This window comes from Calliopsis andreniformis, chromosome 4, assembly GCF_051401765.1.
Source record: "Calliopsis andreniformis isolate RMS-2024a chromosome 4, iyCalAndr_principal, whole genome shotgun sequence".
Lineage (NCBI taxonomy): Eukaryota > Metazoa > Arthropoda > Insecta > Hymenoptera > Andrenidae > Calliopsis > Calliopsis andreniformis.
In genome coordinates, this window is record NC_135065.1 from 2,224,745 (window position 1) to 2,245,271 (window position 20,527).

General features: G+C 31.9%; 3 protein-coding genes across 3 annotated transcripts; 2 read left to right on the forward strand and 1 right to left on the reverse strand.

Moving 5' to 3' along the window:
- The first annotated feature begins 669 nt into the window (after positions 1 to 669).
- On the forward strand, positions 670 to 6,135 carry LOC143178286 (protein I'm not dead yet). Its single transcript, XM_076376824.1, has 8 exons — positions 670 to 807; positions 876 to 1,256; positions 1,630 to 1,691; positions 2,539 to 2,851; positions 3,544 to 3,686; positions 5,214 to 5,308; positions 5,368 to 5,651; positions 5,739 to 6,135. Exons 1-8 carry the CDS (start codon positions 670 to 672, stop codon positions 6,024 to 6,026), a joined length of 1,704 nt encoding a protein of 567 aa, XP_076232939.1. The 3' UTR covers positions 6,027 to 6,135.
- Positions 6,136 to 7,581: 1,446 nt separating this feature from the next.
- On the reverse strand, positions 7,582 to 9,244 carry Pa1 (PTIP binding protein Pa1). Its single transcript, XM_076376446.1, has 3 exons — positions 9,143 to 9,244; positions 8,890 to 9,050; positions 7,582 to 8,784 (listed from the first exon to the last, which is right to left on the reverse strand). Exons 1-3 carry the CDS (start codon positions 9,209 to 9,211, stop codon positions 8,559 to 8,561), a joined length of 456 nt encoding a protein of 151 aa, XP_076232561.1. The 5' UTR covers positions 9,212 to 9,244; the 3' UTR covers positions 7,582 to 8,558.
- Positions 9,245 to 15,887: 6,643 nt separating this feature from the next.
- LOC143178287 (gustatory receptor for sugar taste 43a) lies at positions 15,888 to 20,490 on the forward strand. Its single transcript, XM_076376825.1, has 7 exons — positions 15,888 to 16,137; positions 18,593 to 18,809; positions 18,908 to 19,247; positions 19,420 to 19,503; positions 19,568 to 19,842; positions 20,093 to 20,251; positions 20,338 to 20,490. The coding sequence occupies exons 1-7, from the start codon at positions 15,920 to 15,922 to the stop codon at positions 20,488 to 20,490; spliced, it is 1,446 nt and encodes a 481-aa protein (XP_076232940.1). The 5' UTR covers positions 15,888 to 15,919.
- The last annotated feature ends 37 nt before the right edge of the window (positions 20,491 to 20,527 follow it).

Sequence of the window (20,527 nt, forward strand, 5' to 3'; positions counted from 1 at the left end):
TCTAAATTTCTTATCGTACTGTATGCCTCGTCGATAGTTCGGAAATATAAAATCAATTATGTAATTTTAATCTTTTCCGTTCCTTCCAGAAGTTGTGGATCGTTCTTCTTTTAGTCATTTGATGTATCGTTATATGTATAAATTTTCAGTATGATTATTTTTTACAATTTTGATACTATATTATAAAAAAATAACCAGTTACTGTTATTGTTCTAATTATTGTATAACGGTACAGTTATCATGATTTATCACAATCCTTACCGCTTTTTTGACTTTTGTTAATATTTCCATGAAAAATATGAATAGTATTTCAATTTCTATTATATTTGAAATGTTTTTGGTAACATCTAATTTTAATTCCTACCGTTTTTAGCGCTCTAATCTTATTTTAGACTGAATCGGTAATATAGGGTATGACAGGAACGTGGTAAGAGTACTCGCAAGTCCCTCAAATGCGGACAGAAAAATATATTAGATGATAGATCTATCATCTCGTCATAGATAACGTGAATTTTGTCACAGAAACAAAAACCTTCAAATATATGTTTGCAGAGGAACGAGTGCCTAGATACGAACCAGTGATTCAATTTTATGGTTATTTAAGATCATTAAAACTGCTTATTTGAACGAATCGCTGATGATTTGTATCGTATACTGCAATAATTAAACATGCCAACTGACGTGGAGAGGAGACCGTCAACCAAACTTATATTGACAGGAAGGTTCCTGAAAAACTATTGGAAAATATTGTTCGCTGTCTTGTGGCCATTTATCTTAGGGCCAGTTGTGTTATTTCACAATGTTCTGGTACCTAAACTATTAAAAAAGAAAAAGACTTTTTGGAGAATAGAAGATCTATTTGGTGATGTCCGTAGGAAACCAGATGCGGATTCACGGTGCTGGTAATGGCAGGATATTGGATCACTGAATGTTTTCCCATGGCGGTTACTTCGCTTCTTCCGGTGGTGCTGTTTCCTCTCTTAGGAGTGCTAAGCACGGCGGAAACTTGCAGCTGTTACATGAACGACACTATAATGGTGTTTATTGGAGGCTTGATTCTAGCAATAGCTATCGAGCATTCCAATCTGCATTTAAGAATCGCACTTGCGGTAATGAAGACTGTTGGCTGCACTCATGGTAGATTACTCGCCGGTCTCTGTTTCGTAACCACTTTTATATCGATGTGGGTTTCGAACACTGCTGCTACTGCTATGATGGTACCGATTATATTTGCGATTCTCGAAGAACTGGAACAGGTTTTCTATTGCCTATATTTTTCACGAAAAATGAAGAAAAAAAACAGTGATGGATGCAGAGGGAGGATCCTAAACAATAATATCAAAAAATATTATATCACATTTTGAAAAATTTATTAGATATATACTGAATGCATAAACAATTAATGTGAATTTAAATATTTAGATTATAGTATCAGATAGAAATATTAAAATATAAATTACCAGCAAGTTTCAAATCGCGTGAAAGAAGGTTAAAAAATGTAGGTGCTTTAAGCATTTTACCCCTAAGAAAAAGTTTTGGATCCGCCCCTGAGAAAGTTCGAATTAAATTATAGAATACTTTTTAAAATAATTATTTCAGTTTCTTTATTTATATTTCACTTGTACATAGGCTGGACTTGGTCGAGTTTTCGACCAACTACCACCTGATCCAGACAGTACAGATCCAGAACCGTAAGTGTCAAAATGTTGTACAACTAGCGATAATATGAAGCGGCCAAGGTAACAAAGATATTTCATTTAATTCTCAAATCAAATAAAAATTTAAAAATTTATGTTATAATACATTTTTCATACAGTTTTTGTACAAGATAATCTTCTTGTTTATCTACCATGTTAATTTCTGTGTAGCTTAAAACATTGACTCAAAGTAATGTAAATATTTTAATTGAGCAACAAAGGTTTTTAACCATAGTGTTGCTATTTTTCATTATTTATTAAATTTTGGCTTATGTCCTTATTGCCCCGGATGCTTCATATTTTTAACAGTGAGGCAAAACAATATAAGTCACATCTCCAAGAAAATTGAGATTATGCCTTAATTGAAGTTGACAAGATAAAATTGATAACAGTATTATTAATAAAAACAGATTAATTTAAGAAGACATTTCTCTTGACCCTCCTGTGCACGGGTGAAAAATACTTCTACTATTGCACGAATAGAGTTTCAGGGATCCACCATTTTGTCTATATTTCATTAATAAATACATATTTATTAGTATTTAAACAAATATTTAACGAAAAAAATGAAAAATGATAATCCTCATGGATCCGTCAGACCCAAATCGTGCACTAAGGAGTTAAAATCTGAGAATGTAATAAAATACAAATTCATAGTACAGAATTACGATTCAAAGCTTTGAACGTCAGTAGAAAATAGAACCATTAATTTGAAAATAGACATATGTAACTTGTGTCGGTTTGCCTTACAATCGCAGATATAAAGAAGAACCCTTATCAATATTTAAACAAAATACCTATTTTCATAATGTATTATATGTTGCTAATACAAAAATGGTAGAATATTAAGAGCAACGAACGTGACAAAGGCTTACTTAATGGCAGCGGCGTACTGCGCGACCTTTGGCGGTACGGGAGCACTTGTGGGTACTGGTACTAACCTTACTTTCAAAGGAATCTACGAGAGTACTTTCCCTGAAGCTGAAGGCATTAACTTTACTCAATGGATGATCGCATCGTTCCCACAAATGGCTATTAATTCATTTTTGACTTGGCTGTATCTTCGTATAATTTTCTTGGGATTTCTGAGGCCACACAGTAGTGACGCGAAAGCCGCGACCATTGGCAAGGATGGAGAAGCGATTATAAATCGAGTAAAATACTAACTGAATTCTTCTGCATCTACCAAATCTGACTCAGAAAGACATTAGTTGTTATAACTTTTTTTATTTATGAAGTTAATTCAATTATGACCACCATGTGATTGGACTAACCCACCACGATATACTGCTTCTCGGTAGTGACTTAGGTGAAATCTACACAAGTGACGTGTTATGCAATACCATTGTAGGTAAAAGTTGCCAAATGTGTTCTGTGCTATTTGATTCAGGGCTGTACCTTATTTGGCCACATTTAGTTTCTTAGCCCCCTTTGTGCACTCATTGTCAAAAATGTGAAGAACTTGAACCCCGAAGTCACTATGTTTCCGAGAGGCACTATATCAGGCTTTCCCTGGTGGGCCATCGTTATCCAAGGTCCGAGGAGCCATCGTTAGATTTAAATTATGCTTTTTGTTCGGTACTTGAGAAACATTTTTACTGTAATTATTCATTTCTTACGAACATTTGCATAATTACAAACGCCTAACCTTCTGTCCAGTCCGACTCTGACCATATAAATAGTCCTTTTGGACTCTTTTAATAGTCTCTTTATTATGATAGGCAAAAAAATTTCAACTATAATTTTACTTTTTATGTCAAACCTCGTATATAAATAGAAACATTTCATTATTTTCAACTATCCATTTTACTCGCGCATATTACTTGCCATTTTTTAAAATATTTAGGTGGTGCACGCACGGTACGAACAATTGGGTGGTATGACATTTCATGAATTCGGAGTCGCCAGCCTTTTTGTAATCTGTATATTTCTTTGGATATTTCGAAAACCTGGTTTCATACGTGGATGGTCAGAAGTAATATCGGACATGTTAAGTATCATTTGATGTTAATCTGATTCTGAATGTCAGTTATTGAACTTTTTTTTTTATTCTCGGCCTGAAAGCGTAACCATAAAAATCGTCCGTTCTGGGTCCCAGAATTTTGGAACTGATTTTTTTTGCCAAATGTTAGTTTATGATGAGACATCAATCACCACACAATTTTAAATTGAGCTGACAATTAGTTTCTGAGATATGAGAGATCAAGGAAGTTAAAATTCACTGACGTATCAACCAATAAGTTTTAATGTATAAACCTTCATGTCACTCAGAAAATCAAATTAAATTTTTAATAACCGATTTAATATAGGTAATGGATGATAGCGATGGCTTATTGCACAAATGTCATATATTCACTTGGAATCAGTTTTAAGATTTCATAATATAAAATATAATATAATATAAAATCTTAAACTTGACCAAAAGTAAACATACAACGTTTGTCGATTAAGTCATTGATATATGATATTAACACACATGCTACATCGGTGTATACATATATTCTATCAATCAAAGACAGTTTCCACAAAAATAACACTAATTATTATTAAAATCTCTTTTACACGAAAATTTTATGAATATTAGAACACACTTTGATATACTGCTTATTATATTGAATGAGTCATTATGAATTTTAAAAATCTAAGTTCAAATTCAGTATACGCATTCAGAAAACCACAGAAAAAAATTTTTAAATTATTGAGTGGACAAAAAGGTTCGTAATAGCGTGAACACAGGGTGTTTCTAATCATGTAGGACATTTTTTGAGGATATATTCTACAAAGCTAGATAATGAAAAAAGTTTATATGAACATGTATCTGGAAATCCTTAGTTTTTTAGTTATACGCTATTTTGTGTTGCATACATCGCTGGCACAAATCCCGTATAAAATAAGAAAAAGCTGAGATATTTTTTACACATATGCCCTAAAACGTATAATTCGTTAGTTATATGCTATTTTATGTTGTGTAAAATATTGGCCCATTTCTTGCCTGCACGGTATGCTATTCTCTTTAAGGTCCTACTATACAATAGGCCTAGAAATATTCTGACTCCTTGAATAAGTGGTATACAATCATAGTGGTATACAATCATAGTTCAAACTAAAGAAAGTATCACACCGTACGCAATGTAACTAAAACATAACATGTAACTAAAAAACCCAAGCATTTTAAGATATGTATATCTGCACATGAACTTTTTTCATTGTCTTCATGTCTATATAGAATATGTCCTCCAAAAATGTCCCATATGTTTGGGAACAATCTGTAAACATATATGGACTAATTCTTCAATGAATTTTATCAGCGTTGACCTCTTATATCTCAGAAACTAATTGTTAGATCAGTTTAGAATTTTGTGATAATTGATATCTTATCATAAACTAACATTTGGCATTGAATTCAGTTCCGAAATCGTGGGACCAAAAACGTCCAAAAAATGGTCCCATTTTAGAATTACTCTTTCTAGTTTTTTCCCAATGAACTATAATGAATACGTATCATTTCGTTAACAGAGATATTCGAGATTCAACGCCTGTCATACTGGTCTCTATTCTAATGTTCTTCATTCCAAAAGACTTAAATTTCTTGTATAGCTATAGCTACGATCGTAAGTATCGGAAACTGTTTTTTACTTAATCCCAATCTAATTATTCCTACTTTATGTAGGTGAAAAAAGGCCGACTGGTCCTTCAGAGGGGTTGATCACATGGCAAGCGATTGAAACGAAAATGCCGTGGAGTTTGATGTTCCTCTTGGGTGGTGGATTTGCGATATCTAAGGGTAGTGTTGCTTCATGTTTGGCCAAAAGGATTGGAGAAATGTTGGTACCGCTGCGACATTTACCACCATTCTTAATTCTCGTTTTCGTTTCCATATTTATTGGAATTATCACAGAGTTTACTTCGAACGTTGGCATTGCAAATATTACACTTCCCGTCGTCGCCCAAATGGTAAATATCAATTTAAGAAATATTTTGTGTTTAGTTTGATATCGTCCTTATCGTTCAATTAAGAAACATACGGTCTATTTCCCACAGTGTGTAGCGATGGAACTTCATCCATTGTACTTAATGGTACCTGCAACTATAATGTGTTCATATTCATTCCAATTACCCGTTGGCACCCCACCGAACGCGATCATAACAATCGTTGGCAAGATTCCAACTAAATTCCTAATAGTTGCAGGTCTTGGACCTTCTGTTTTTTCTCTGATTGTGCATAGTGTTACTTTCGTCACTTGGGGCACTTATATCTACAATATTACGGAATTCCCAGCTTGGGCTTCAGAAGCTCAAGCAGGCAGCCATCATCCGCACTGTGATTGAATCGTAATAGTTATAATTATTATAACGTACCAAGAGATGCGCCCTTATTTGGCATAAATTTTAAATGCAAAAATTATGAATAATATACCTATTGGTGATACAAATTGCATTTTGTACGACATTTCTTTGTATATTATAACATAATAATTAATTGATAGTGATTGTTATAACAAATAATGTCCCCTATTGACTGATTAAAAAAATGGATAACAAAATTGCATTTAAATCGTTCATAATTTTTATTTTAACCTACACAGAATTGTAATATGTACAGAATGAAATATATATATGAATACTAACATAACTTTCTATTATAAAATATTTGATTTTATTTCTAATTACATATACAAATAACACTTTAAAATCCACATATATATACACCATACTAGTAGTTAAATAATTTCATACCTCCACAGATTTACTAAGAAGTAGCAATAAAAAAAATGAAACACTATTATTGTATATAGTACTATACATATTAGAATCTAAATAATTATTAAAATTCTAATATTAACAATCACTAGAATTCTAGTAATTATTTACGGGATAAAATATTATAAATGAGTACTTTTATACAATTTCACCGGCAAGACCTGATAGTTAAATGAAGGTTGTAAATATTTTTAGGCAGATCTCTTTTAAGGTAAATTCTAAGTCGAAGCTACCTTCTAGGTTTTTCAGAGGGACAGAGAAGTTTTTATTGATTTTTGAAGTTGTTGGAAAAAGTACAGTCAAAGTCAATGTTCAAAGAAAGTCAAGTTTTTAATAAGTTGCTGCATAAAAAGTGTTTATTATTGATTTTTAAATATAAAACTTGGGTAACTGTTTAGGTCTATGATTGTTTTGCGGAAAAAATTAAAAGCTGTGATGGAGGGTAATTACAGAATTAATGCGGCACCGGAAATGAATTATCGTTACTGATTAACTTTTACTCGTCATTTCATAGGAAATTGGACACTTTCCAATATATACATACATACCATCTCGAATTTTGTTGTAATGAATATGTTGTAGCCTGTAGCGAGATTTAAAAATATCTCAAAGAATTTTTAAAAATTTTAAAAATTGTAGATTTGACAACTACTTAAAGTGTAGTGCCTGTTTTTTCAAAAACTTAAAACTCTTGAGCTAGCAAACTCATCAATTTTAATTATGAGAATACATAGAAGTATTTACTGAACAAACATTATTTCCGTTTAAAAAGAAAAATTTTTTTAAGTACTTTTTGCAACTATTTTAAACGAAAATTTTTTAAATTAGCTGTATGAAAATTGATTGAAACTGACGCTGCGTTGTATCTGACAGTAACTGCAGAAGTACTTGTGGATTTTATAATTCGATCGGATATTTTAAAAGAGGTATTTAATTGTGGAATAATATTCGATACCAAATTAATTTTTTTATAATTTAATTCAGTAATAAAAAATATGTACAAATTTTACGCCGAAAATAACCAGTATTTGATGTTTACATGAAAACTTTTTCTTTAGAGCATTTATAAAAGACCGTGTTATAAATACACACATCCAAATTAAAAACTTATTTCAATATACATACATATGTCACTAATTTGTACAAAATCAAGAAAAAAGTCATGGACATGTCAAGAAGGGTGAAATTAGACCATAAAATCGATGATGATCCGTGACACAAACCTATAGTAAAATTTTTTATATGTTAGACTCTTTTATAACATAGAATTATTTATAATCTATTACAATTATAAATCATTTGCATCATAAAAAAAATCGAACATCTTTTAATCGTTTTTCGATTTTTCAGTGGTCCACAAAAAGGTTAATATAAAAATAAATATCACGCTTATATTTAATGTTATAAAAAATTTTACAACGTTTCTTTACAAATTTCCATCGATCCTGAAATCTAGTTTCACCACCTGTTTTGATGCACATGACTTTTTTCCAGCCTATATAAACTAATGCTATTCCAAAGTTGCATAGTGCTACCTTGAAATGATTTTGAAGTGTAGGCATTGCTAACCTCATTTTCTCTTTAGTAGCTGTTTACAGCTAGTGAAAAAGACTGTAAGTAAAAAAACAGATGACAAGTAGTACATTACAATCTGCTCTGTTGCGGTGAAAGTATGTACTCTAGCTCACTTTAAGTCTTTCTCATTTACCATGACAGAGAATAAAAACCCGCCAAATAAACTATCCATTTTGATTCTTAATAATAGCGAGTCCCTTATTCAGATTTGCTGAAACTGTACTTGTAACGTTCAAGCATTAGTACTTCAAGGCTGAGACTAGCAGAACAACTATTTGTTTTGAGCTCCCCTAACATTTTCAAGTACCTTGAGATACAAAATATAATAGAGATATCTTATGTGAAACGTTCACATCTAAAGAAGAACATAGACAGAAAGAGTCAGCCATTATTAATAATAATGACAATAATTCCACTTTGCTGATCTCTTATTAATCACAATTTAGAGTAAAACATTTCAACAACATTGTATGGTGTTCCACACAAATATTTATAAAGTTATCAACTCAATAATATGAGCTAAAATTAAGTTGGTTGCGTTTTAGACACAGGAGATTCCATTTTTTTTGGACTGGAGTTAATTTCTTGCTGCTCCAATCTGCGATGTCTCAACATAGTGGACAGAACACCATTAAAACTTGCAGTTTTTTTCTTAGCACTTCCCTTTGGAGTACTTTCTCCTATTCTACGAACTGGTAATCTGGGTGACGACATTTCATCCATAAAATCGAAGTCTGACTTTTCCTCAGTTCTAGAAAAATAAACTTTGTAGGAAAACAGATCTACAAACGTATAAGAAACAAGTCTTATAGAGTTCCATAAAGTCTTCTAGTGTATAGTAATATTGAATATTTACTTATACTCTTGGGAACTGCTATCTTGTTGTCGATTATTTGAAAGAATAGGAGATGGACCTCTTCTACCAGGACATTTCCACTCGAGCTCCAGGTTTCTATTTTTAGCCTCCAGTGCTTCAATTAACGTCAACACATCTTCTGGCTTCAGTGTCCACTCACTCTATAGGAATGGAACAAACAAAAACAATCAAGAAATGAGAGACATGGTTATGTATAAAAATTATAAGGAACAACAATGCAATAGGTACTTACTTTTCCATTTATTTCATATTTTTCGTCATCAGAACATTCTACTGTCCAGTCCTCTTCGTTGCGTTCCATTTTTCGGTTTCAATTCTAACCTCTCGAATATACTTATCAAGTATCACAACACAACCATAGACGTAAATGTACGTAAATAATGCAGCGTGAGTTTGAATTGTTTACTGTTTACTCAAAAGAAGTACTGCCATCTATATCGTGTCGCGGAAAATTTTAAAACGTGCAAACTTTTATGTGTAAATTCTGTATCATTTTTGCCTGTACAAATTTTATTATGAAAAATATGTTTTATTAACATTCGCAGATATATTTATATGTAAGTAATACAGTTATAATAAGGTTAGGGTTAATGGAAACAATATATTTAGTGTTCAGGAAATAAAATTTATTTATACAAATATGTTGTTTTGCTCTGTGAATTATTACGAGTTAGTTTACAATGTTTACACATATGGTAAAATCTTACTTATTAAAACATGATGTCGAATTTTTCAGTTTTTAAAATTTTGTTGTATAAGATGGTTAAAAGTCAAACCGAGGTTAATGCCCTTTCCCTATCTTGCTTCAATTCCGTGCTTCAGCACTGTACATTATGACAACACAGATTACTAATTTTGTTATCAACAATATTCGCTAATGGTTGTTTTAAATAGTCATTGGTTTTATGAAAAATATCGAAACAAACAGCGAAATACGGAATGTTTCAGATGTCAGAATTTTTACGGGGCGATTTTAAAGGCTAAAATAAAATGAAAATCGAGAATAACGAAAATATATATATATATGAAACTTCATTTCAGAGTTATTAATTGTTGAGAAAACGTCTAAAATTCGTGTGAAATGCGTTCGGCTTTAGACTTAACTACTGCCGACGTGATCTAGCCAAGTCAAACATAGCGAAATCAGTAGTATCTATGAGTTCCAAGTCAGACACACTCAAGTTTGTAGAATCAGTCCCATGTCAGACACAGCGAAGTAAGTAGAATCAGTCAGACACATTCCACGCAAATAGGCGTTTTCTCAATAATTAATAACTCTAAAACGAAATTTTAAACACAATATTGTCATCCTTTATTTTCATTATAATTTAAAATGTAGAATCACCCCTTAAGAGGGTATTCTAGTCTACAGGTCGCATTTTTTTAAGTGTTGTTTACACTTTTCTGTATTGGATTTTTTTGTACATTTGTGGCCTATATTTAAGAAGTATACATAATTTTGTTTATGTAAAAATATTGAAAATTACAGAAGATACAGTTAATTAAGTTAATTAATTAAGAAAATTACTTTGATACAGCTCTCTATTGTTGAAAGTGCCTTCACGATTGCCACAATTCCGACCATTTTACTTATTTAAAATAAACAAATAAAAAATAATCTTGTTTAATATGGACGTGGTTATGGCCGAAGTAGAATTGTGCGAAAATATTGAAAATTAAAAATTTGGCAGCACACTACTAAGGTTTTCTCTTTGGCACTAATCAGACAATTAGAACTCAAGATAACATGGCAACCACTTGGAGAAATATGGTTTCAGAAAAATCGAATTAAAAGTGTACTGATTTAATATCGAGCAACGTCAATGGCGCGTTGCATGTTATAGATAAACACTTATAACTTCGTTCATTTTGCGAATCTAGCAATATTCATTGGCAGAAATATTTTTGAGGGCCATACTTTCAGAAAATGAAATAAAAAAATTGATTATCTTAAGTTTCTAGACTAGAATACCTCCTCAAATTTTCTGACGCCTGTTGTCGAAATCTTTGTATGATTACTATTCAAATAATTCCGTACATTCCTTGACTATGTTTATAGATGTTTAAATAATTATTAATGCAGTTTGTTGAATACCTTCATATAATTGTGCGTTTAAGTGGAGCAAGCGAATGCTCGTTCTTCCCCCACTTCAGCAAATATCAAGTGACACGAACCTGAGCATTCTTTTACCCAGTTGTCGATTTTATTCATTCATAATAGTTGAGTTTTACTGAAGTTGGAAGAAGCACAAACGCTTGCACGCTTGGTTTAAACGCACTATAATGTAGAATATGATTTACAAATAAATACCAAGATTATGGTTTCCGTAAACAATACGAGAGAGAAGTACTAAAGCATTAAAATGAGGCAGTTTTAAAATTACACGATGAAGCCTGATCATGCATTGTAAATTAATGAGAAACGAAGCAATCGAACAACGCATCTTGAGAAACTACCACAGGTTGATTTAGTTTCAGTCCGCGTATGTGCTTTCCCACGGTTTCTATGAGTCAAATAGATTGATCAACCATTGTAGTAAACAACAGAATACTATCGCGAATGTCTATCACAATATTCTACCAAGTATTTGCAACACTGATGGAAACGGAATATATCGGGGAAAAATAAAATTCTAAATAAATGAAGGAAGAAGTTAAATATGTAAAGAAAATCAGAGTCATAATCACACAATTAAATTCATGTACTTCTACTGTTCTCGTTTTTTACACACTTCTTTTATATCGAAGTTGTTACCATTAAAAAATTAAGTGAACTTTAGTCCCACAGGGTGTTTAAAAAAAAGAATTCAAAACTTTAAGAACTTATAGCTCTCACCGAGAGAAGTAAAAAACGTCTAATTAACATAGGTCCTAAAGTTAATCCTTTCAACGAAAAATTGACTTTTATTATCTACAAATATTCGATACCATGAGTGTGTTTCAGGACGCATCGAATGTAAATAGAGGAATTGATTCAGAAGTAAGTTCTAGATTGTCAAAACAAGATTATTAAACTAGCGTCAACAAAGATTATACAAGATATTAGATACCAACGTGGTAAATACAAATTGTCTGTCTTCATTTCATATTGAGCGTAGTTGTGAGTGTACATAGTAGTAAGCTTTGCATTGCAACCAGAAGCGTAGCTGGAGGAAGGGAGATCTACCCCCTTTTTTGTGGCGGCATTTTTCACATGAGATACAATTTTATTTTTAGGCAATTGTTTTATTTATATTAACTCCGTAACTTTTATTATTTAAATAGTAATTAATTTTTCCTAAATATAATTACAACTAAAATAAAGAAAATATAAATACAGGATATTCCAAAACTGACGGTACCAGCGGAAGGGAGGTAATTCGACACGAAAAAATAAGTCGAAAATGTACAGTATAATTTTTTGATAACATACTTCAAGAAAATGGAGAAAATTGAGCTTCACGAAATCAAATATTCGTAAATAATAAGAGTCAATTTTTTGTCGAAAAGATTAACTTTAGGACTTCTGTTATTAGACATTTTTTACTTCCCTTGGTGAGTACTATGAGCCTTTAAATTTTTGAACTCTTTTTTTAACACCCTATATAATCTCGGGAGCAATCGTCGAGCAGTGCTATTAAGAATGATGAATTCACTTCACATTTATCGAAGGAGAAACATGTTGTTTTTCAAGAGGATAAACATCGTGTCAGAAACGCGACTATCAACGATAATTATCTGTCGAGGAACTGACAAGAATAAATGTATTCAGCCATGAGCAGTGTGTGGCGTAGTAGGGATGAAATGTCTGTAACGTTAAAACAGCAAAGGGAGGGAGAAAGAGGGAGAAAGAATCCTGTTCACCCTCGGAAATATTACTGAATAAATATTTCCTTCGTCGCTTGTAAGAAGTGGATCCGTCAGATGTTCTTCAAAATTTGTCCTGACTATTAGAAAGTTAGAACTATTTAACATATATTTTGCTGTATTTCTGATGTATTTGTGTCCTTGTGTTTTTGTGTCGCTGTATTATTGGAGTTTCACAACAAAAACGTGTTTTTCATTAGATGGATTCTGAATTTCCACGAGACTTCTACCGGTTTAGAAAAGGGATTGTTGATGTGAAAAAAATGCATGTGCAGTGGAGCGATGTCGATGGAGGAAAACCAATGAAGAGATTGAGTAACATTTATCATTTTTTCACCGTCTATGTTACGTATAATTAACAAAGGAAACACTCAACTTGTTCTCCTCTGACTTTAATGTACTTTTGCAAGATAGTAACGTACAGATTTCTGCAATTAATAGTAGAATATTAAACATAGATACTCACAAAAATAAAGTGAGAACGTGCTGAAAATTGAGAGTTTGAAATTTATTAGCTATAGGAATTTTTTTTAATTAACGTTATTTATAAAAATAAAAAAGATAGTGCGCATAGTGCAGTGTAATTAATTTCATCGCAAAGTGAATTAAAGGAGTATTCCCACTTGAAGGACTCGATTTTAGGTAACTTTTAAAATATACAATTATTATATAATTAGAAGTTTTGCAATTTTTTTACACATTTAGCCATGTTTGAGTATAACACAATGTAACTTTCATGGAATTATCTTCGTTATTACTCAAGCTACTGTATGTTTTCCGCAATGTATCATTTTGAATAATTGCTATGATTTTTCAAGAACGAATCGATGAATTTTCTTCAAATTTGACATACGTATCGAATAGATGTTCTTGTATTGTATGAACTAAAATTAAGGGAGAGTGGAGACAAAAATAACTGCATCATGAAAGTAACAAGCCTTCTTCACGCTTTCAAAAAGTTTCATCACACAGTTACAGGTGTATAGTAATATTTATTTTGTTTCATTGATTGACCTTGAGCAGTAACGCGAATCGCAAGCGATTAAGTTGAATCTGTGTATTTAGATTATTCAGATAAGTTTACCCCTTTCGTTTTTTTCTATTAATATTTGAAGCTAAACTATGCATATTGAACCAATAATTTGCCAGAGCATCTTTAGATAATGTCGTTATAAGTTCTTGTATATGTTTTTAGTAATTATTGTGAAAAATATGGGGTCAAAGGTAACATGTCACTATGGGAACGAAAATAATATGTCATTTTTGTCCACATGAAACTTCAATGTGTACATATTGATAAAAAACAATGAAGAAATTCTTCACATGACAATGATAGTATATGTTTGATTGTTTTGGAGCTCTTCAGTAAAAGCTGTTCGAGAGAGAAATAGATTCAATGTTTAAATTGAAAGGAAGTCCCATGAAAACTGCACCACAGGTGATCTTCACTAAATCTGCTATAATTTTTATTTGGAGTAGATAAAAAATATCATTAAACTAATACACAATATCAAAGAAATGTACGAAGTTGGTTATGCTTTTTATATTTCGTTATTTAAAATATATTCCCATTTTTTTAGTTACTTAAAATGGGTTTATTTAAGTGCTTGATTCTATAGTTTTTTTCTAATAAAAAGTTCTATTTTGCATTGAAAAAATGTCTTTACTTAATTCTTCTTAAAACAATTAGTGTTACTTTTATACTTACCCTTCAGGACGAAAGTAAAAATGACACTGCCATAGAAAAGTGCCATAATTCTTTGACTACACATCATGTGAAGCTAAAACATGGATCAAATGATAGACTAATAATAAACATACTTTCTCAAGACAAAAGTTTTGTTTTTATATTTTTAAAAGGTGATTGGCAGCTAGGCGAAATGTAAGAAATGTTACTTTTGTCCCCGCTTTTCCTTATATCAATATCTGCAAGTCTTTTTTATCATCTGAAGAAGTAAACAATTTTATAACGTTCTACTTTAGAAGACTACCATATTGTCAAAAAGCATTCGTTTCCTTTATTTTAGTTCAAACGATAGCGATTGATCTACAGATTGTACTTGGTTTTGAATTTTTTATTTTAGACTAATGCATCGATGCAAATTTAAATGCCATTTAGAATGCCATACTGCAGGAAACATACAGTTATTTAGAATAATAATAAACATAATAATATAAAAATCTAACTACGTTATTTCGTATACGTATGCAAAAATTTTAAAACTATAAATCCTTAATAATAAAAAATATTTAATACCAATGTTCGCTCTCAAAACGACAACTTTGAATGGGAAACATGCAAAGAATAATTTTTTAGAAAAAGTTGAATGTAAATGTGTGAAATCCACTTTGGAGTTACCGTGCTTTTATGTAAAATATTGTTTTATTGTTAGTATATACTGTTAGAGATAGAAACTGACCAATATATACTGCAAAAGTACATCAAAATCAGAACAGTATAAGACATAAGTATTTTTCTTCCTTGCACAATGAAACTATCCAAGCTAGTAACATGTGATGTTCAAGTAATGGAATAATAATATTTTAATGAAAAGGTAAATGGTTTGTCACGAATCATTGAATTCATAATATGTAATATCAAATTAGAACAAAATTTTAAAACTTTAAGAACATTCTGTATCACCCATTATTGTTTTACAAGTTTCTCAATTGTTATTTTAACGATTTTTTGTTAATATGTCAATCGATATTCTGATAATCGAGATTCCACTGCAACAGACTGTATTCGTAAATTCGTAATACATACATAAAAATGACAAGTATTAACTAGATAAGAACCATTAATAATTGATTTTGAAATTTCTTTAGTTATGTGAAATATAAAAAAATGCTAAAAATTAATACAATTGTTTCCAAATAGCTAGTTAAATTGATAAAAAGGTAAATATCATCACACAAGAAAAAAAATGAGTAATATCCCTCTCTTCGCTACGAACTTTTGCGAGAGCGGGTGGCACAGTGGACTCTGACAGCGGTATTCTTTCTATGGCACATATAGAAAACATCATCATACTTTAAAACATTTAATAAAATTGATTTATAGTATCAACAGTCACAAACAAGAATTGTAATTCTCATTACGTATTGATTAAATATGCCAAACAAACCAACTGTGTATAATTTATTATGTATCTATGATTTCATGACTCAAACGATTTTAGAGAATCAGCCGAAGAGTATGGCAACCAACATGAAGCTAGGGAACAGAAAGAATAAAATTATGCCGAACAATGATCTTTGCCGTGCAATCTCTCCAATATACTACCCCGGTAAAGTTTGTGGCTTGGTTCCTGTCCGATTCATTGCAACCACCGCTGGAAGATATGAGGCTCGCTTAAACATTGTCGATCTTTTCTATAGGTAAAATAAAGCAACTGACCAAATAAAGGATGGAATCATAAATATTTAGCATAAATTGATTGTGCAATTATCCCAGCAAGGATAATGTACTTCAAAATTTTAAATTAAAAAACGAAGACTGTATAATCCAACATCAAATACAGCACACAACGTACTACATTACTTTTCTTTACTAATTTTTGTTAATAAAATCAGAGACCTATAATATTTTACATATGTATAGCTAAAAATTTAATAGAAATTTTGTACTTAGACAGTCACATAGACAATGTTTAATATAATACTGGAAATGCGAATTTGGAACTTATCCTGTAAATCATACTCATCACAGTATTTAAGTTATTTTTATGTGATATACGGGGTGCCCTAGAATTAATGGTACAAGCGGAAAGGTACTGAGTCTACATGAAAAAATATGTTGAAAATATAGAATAAAATTGTACGATACCATGCTTTGTTTTCGAGAAGATTGACTTTGTATTTTATCCAGGGCTAAAATACTAAAGAACAGTTTCAGGTATTTAAGGGGTAAATGAAGAGAGGGGAATGTCTCTAGCATACAAGTAGAGAAAGTCAATGGTCAGACCTTGCAGATTCCTCTTACCTCGTATACCCTTCAAGCACCCAAAACTGAACTTTCGTACTATTCATATCCTATAAAAAGTCTTCTGGGATCCATTGCCCTTAATGCTTCTCAGGGGACTTCTCGTGTGACATGAACAATACATTTTTACCCGATCGTAACTGAAAGTCAATTTTTTCGAAAACGAAGCACGATATCAACAGATTTTATTTTATACATATTTTCGACTTATTTTTTAATGTAGAATCTCTTTCATCACCTATCTTGTATCACTAGTCCTGGATCACTCTATACCTTGAGGAAGATGCATGAAAATCAAAGTATGACTAATATTTTTAAATAACTCTGAAGCTTTAAATAATCCACTCACATGAAGGGAGACACCATTGACGTGATCGTAACTCATTGATTCTATTTGTAAATAGTAAAATCAATAAGAGTGAAAAGGACTAAACAGATACGTACAGGGTGTTTTACGACCAGTATCAGAAATTTTAAAGACAATTCTATATGCCAAAATAGGACAAAAATGAAAATAGATAAAAGTGCATTTCAGGCTTAATTTCCAAGTTCTTAATGGTTGAGAAAGCGCTTAAAATACGCATCAAATATGTCTGACTCGAGACTTATTCTACTGGCTTTGTGTGTCTGACCTGATTGTCCTAAATCCAAAAAATATTCAAACGTAACTTTGTCATTTTTTATTTTCATCCTATTCTGACATCTAGAACTATCCTTTAAAATTTCTGACACGCGTTGTTAAACATCCTGTACACAGTGCATCACTCTGATGTTATAGATCTAGATAATAAAACATTTCGTGATTAACTGCAGTCTATTTATCATAAAAAACTTCAAATTTATTTAGCAATTGAAATCTTTTGTGTCATTTTTCTGAAAAATCTATCTGAAAGATTAAAAAACATACACGCCATTTAGAAAATAGAGTTTGCATATTTGATGTAGTCTAAAGTGCGATGTAAAGTCCTTACATATTAAAGGACAATGTTAAGTCTCTAAGATGTGAACTGATCCAAAGAGCGTAAGATAAAATCTACATATGTATGTCAATTTATGTCTACCATTCTTAACTCCTAAAAAATTTAGATGAAAATGCCGCGAAAAATGGCGGCATAGTTCGCGATCTCGCAAATTCAAATAAATGCAACCGATAGTAAAATCTCATTTGGTCCAACAGGGTTGACGCTCATGGAAAATTTTAAGAGCGTAAGCAATACTCTAATGATAGATCTAAACTGACACAAACTATAAATTGATTAAATAATCGCAGATGAAGCAATCATTGGAAATTTTGTACACCGACTGACTCTTATCCATTAGATTGATTAGATACAAAAAGAATTGTTGGTGCATCTCTTTGGCAACATGTCTTTATAGCGATTGTATCCCAGTTTTTATCAGCCTTAATAAATTGGATCGTTATATGTCCCTTCTGACTTTGGTTTCAGGGCCATATTGGTCTATGATCCTTTCCTAATGTTCAAAATCACTTATAGACCCAAGACTGCCCTGGAACAAAGTTCAGAAGGCACATTTGATGATCCAACTTACAAGAATATCACTTATACCCCTTGGATTTTCGATCTTCGGATGAGATGGGATTTTACAACCAGTTGCTTTTGTTCAAAACCGCAAAATCTTGAACTTTGAGGCCACTTTCCACGAATGTAACTTTGAAATTAAGATCTAGTCTTGATGAGACCTTTCTAATGTTACTGCACACTCTGGGGGTCAGTTTACACCTTAGAGATATAACAATATCCTTTAAAACTCTTACAGAGTTTATAATCATAATATACTTTTAACATAACTAAGTAATATACGCAACTGATCAATCAATCATTTTCATAGCTTATGCCTGCTGGTATTACTTCTCGGTGCGGAAATATGGGGCCTATGGCGAGATTTAAAAGACGGATGGGAACACAGTACCAGGCTGAAATCTCGAACAGCACTGATTGCAACATGTAGCGATGTTTTGGGAGTGATGAGCTTAACTGTTGTCTGTATCGTCGGTTCTCCTTTTCGCTGGAAACACCTGCAAGTTGTACTAAACAAATTAATCGAGGTAAAAAATTCCATTACTCTCTTTAAGCCATATCATAACTCTAATTCTAAGTTATGATCATAGAAGTCTTATGGTTATAATCATAGTCATGATTTCAGGTGGATGAAAAGCTTCATATATTGTCTGTGAACAAGGCACGAAGGTTCACGATTGGTTTAACGGTATGCATCCTTGCATATCTTTGGTTTAACTCAATTCTTGACTTTTATACATGGACCCGTAAGACAGGAATTAAAACTGTGACTGGTAAAGGACCTATCAATTATACTCCATTGTATTTTATGTACACCGTGATCATTTCAACGGAAATTCAATATACTATTTGTACTTATAACGTGGGACAAAGATTCGTCAAATTGAACACCAGCCTAGAGAACATATTTGCTGATAGTGTTCGAGGCACGAACAATTATTTTGGAAACCGCCTCGAAATAGCAGGTAAAAGTAGACTAATAAAAGAAGTAAAGTATTAGGTCCTCTAATTTCAAATCTTTAACTGACTTTACGTTTAATTTTAATTTCATCATCGTCTAACTACGACGGTCACGACAAAATTACAACCGATTAAACACATCTGTTTTTGTTTACTAATGTATATGTACAACTACAGTCAGAGGTGCCCAAGTTCAAAAATCAAACGTGTTAAATGATCAATATGAACTGGACAATTATCGAATATTTCGAGAGTCGAATGGTAAGTTTACTATGATAGAATTTGGATCAATTCATCTTCAATTTTACGCATTACATATTTACAGAGAACAAAACCTGCGTAAATAGTGTATCAGAACTCATTGCAATACATTCTTCACTTTGCGACACAGTCTCTCTAATAAACAGCACGTTTGGTATCGTGATATTGACCGTTACAGTAAGCTGTTTATTACACCTAGTCATTACGCCGTATTTTTTGATCTTACAAGCAGGGGAAAAACATGAATGGATATTTATAGTGGTACAGACTATGTGGTGTATCTTTCACGTAACCAGGATGCTTATAATCGTTCAACCTAGCTATTTTGCGATTGCGGAGGTAATGAGAAAGTAAAGAAGAAAAGAGATAAACATAATTAATGTATCTGTTAATTGATAAATCCTAGTATTTACCGAAATGGTTTGGTAAAAGTCCAAAACGGAAGCATTATAAACTTTTTTTCAAACTTTTACCACCTTTCTCTGGTAAATGCTCAAATTTACTAATTTTCAGACCTATCGATTCGAATAGTTCAAATTCATGAGATCGTTACCAAGATAAGTAACCGAATGTATATTCTGTTTTGTAGGGAAAGAAAACGGCGGTGCTAGTTAGTCAATTACTTTCCTCCAGTTTCGAAGTGGATATTCGACAGGAATTAGAAATATTTTCTCTTCAATTATTACATCGACCACTTGAATTTTCAGCATGTGGACTCTTCGTTTTAGATAGAACTTTGATCACATCGGTGAGAAGATAAAAAGTCTTACTACGAAAAGAAAAACATTTAAACAATGTAATCTTATAATGCACGCACACGTATTTTTGTTTTAGATAGCAGGTGTGGTAACAACATATCTTGTTATACTGATACAGTTTCAGAATGCGGATGATGCGAAGGGAGAAGCTGACGTTATAAAAAATGTGTCTCAAATACTGAAAAACGCGTCTACACTCCATAATCTTACAGGACTAAAACTTGTCTAATCATTGTAAACAGGTTTCTAGGAAGTTGTTTTAAGAT

Bases quoted from the DNA above. Each gene is read 5' to 3' on its own strand.
- LOC143178286 (XM_076376824.1), top strand. From the start codon at position 670: ATGCCAACTGACGTGGAGAGGAGACCGTCAACCAAACTTATATTGACA. The intron at 1,692-2,538 runs GTAAGTGTCAAA...CAAAAATGGTAG, and splicing joins GACAGTACAGATCCAGAACC to AATATTAAGAGCAACGAACG. The intron at 3,687-5,213 runs GTTAAGTATCAT...TTTCGTTAACAG, and splicing joins TCAGAAGTAATATCGGACAT to AGATATTCGAGATTCAACGC.
- Pa1 (XM_076376446.1), bottom strand. From the start codon at position 9,211: ATGGAACGCAACGAAGAGGACTGGACAGTAGAATGTTCTGATGACGAA. The intron at 9,051-9,142 runs GTAAGTACCTAT...CCATTCCTATAG, and splicing joins AATATGAAATAAATGGAAAA to AGTGAGTGGACACTGAAGCC. The intron at 8,785-8,889 runs GTAAATATTCAA...TTATTTTTCTAG, and splicing joins AGCAGTTCCCAAGAGTATAA to AACTGAGGAAAAGTCAGACT.
- LOC143178287 (XM_076376825.1), top strand. From the start codon at position 15,920: ATGACTCAAACGATTTTAGAGAATCAGCCGAAGAGTATGGCAACCAAC. The intron at 16,138-18,592 runs GTAAAATAAAGC...TCATTTTCATAG, and splicing joins ATTGTCGATCTTTTCTATAG to CTTATGCCTGCTGGTATTAC. The intron at 20,252-20,337 runs GTGAGAAGATAA...TTTTTGTTTTAG, and splicing joins ATAGAACTTTGATCACATCG to ATAGCAGGTGTGGTAACAAC.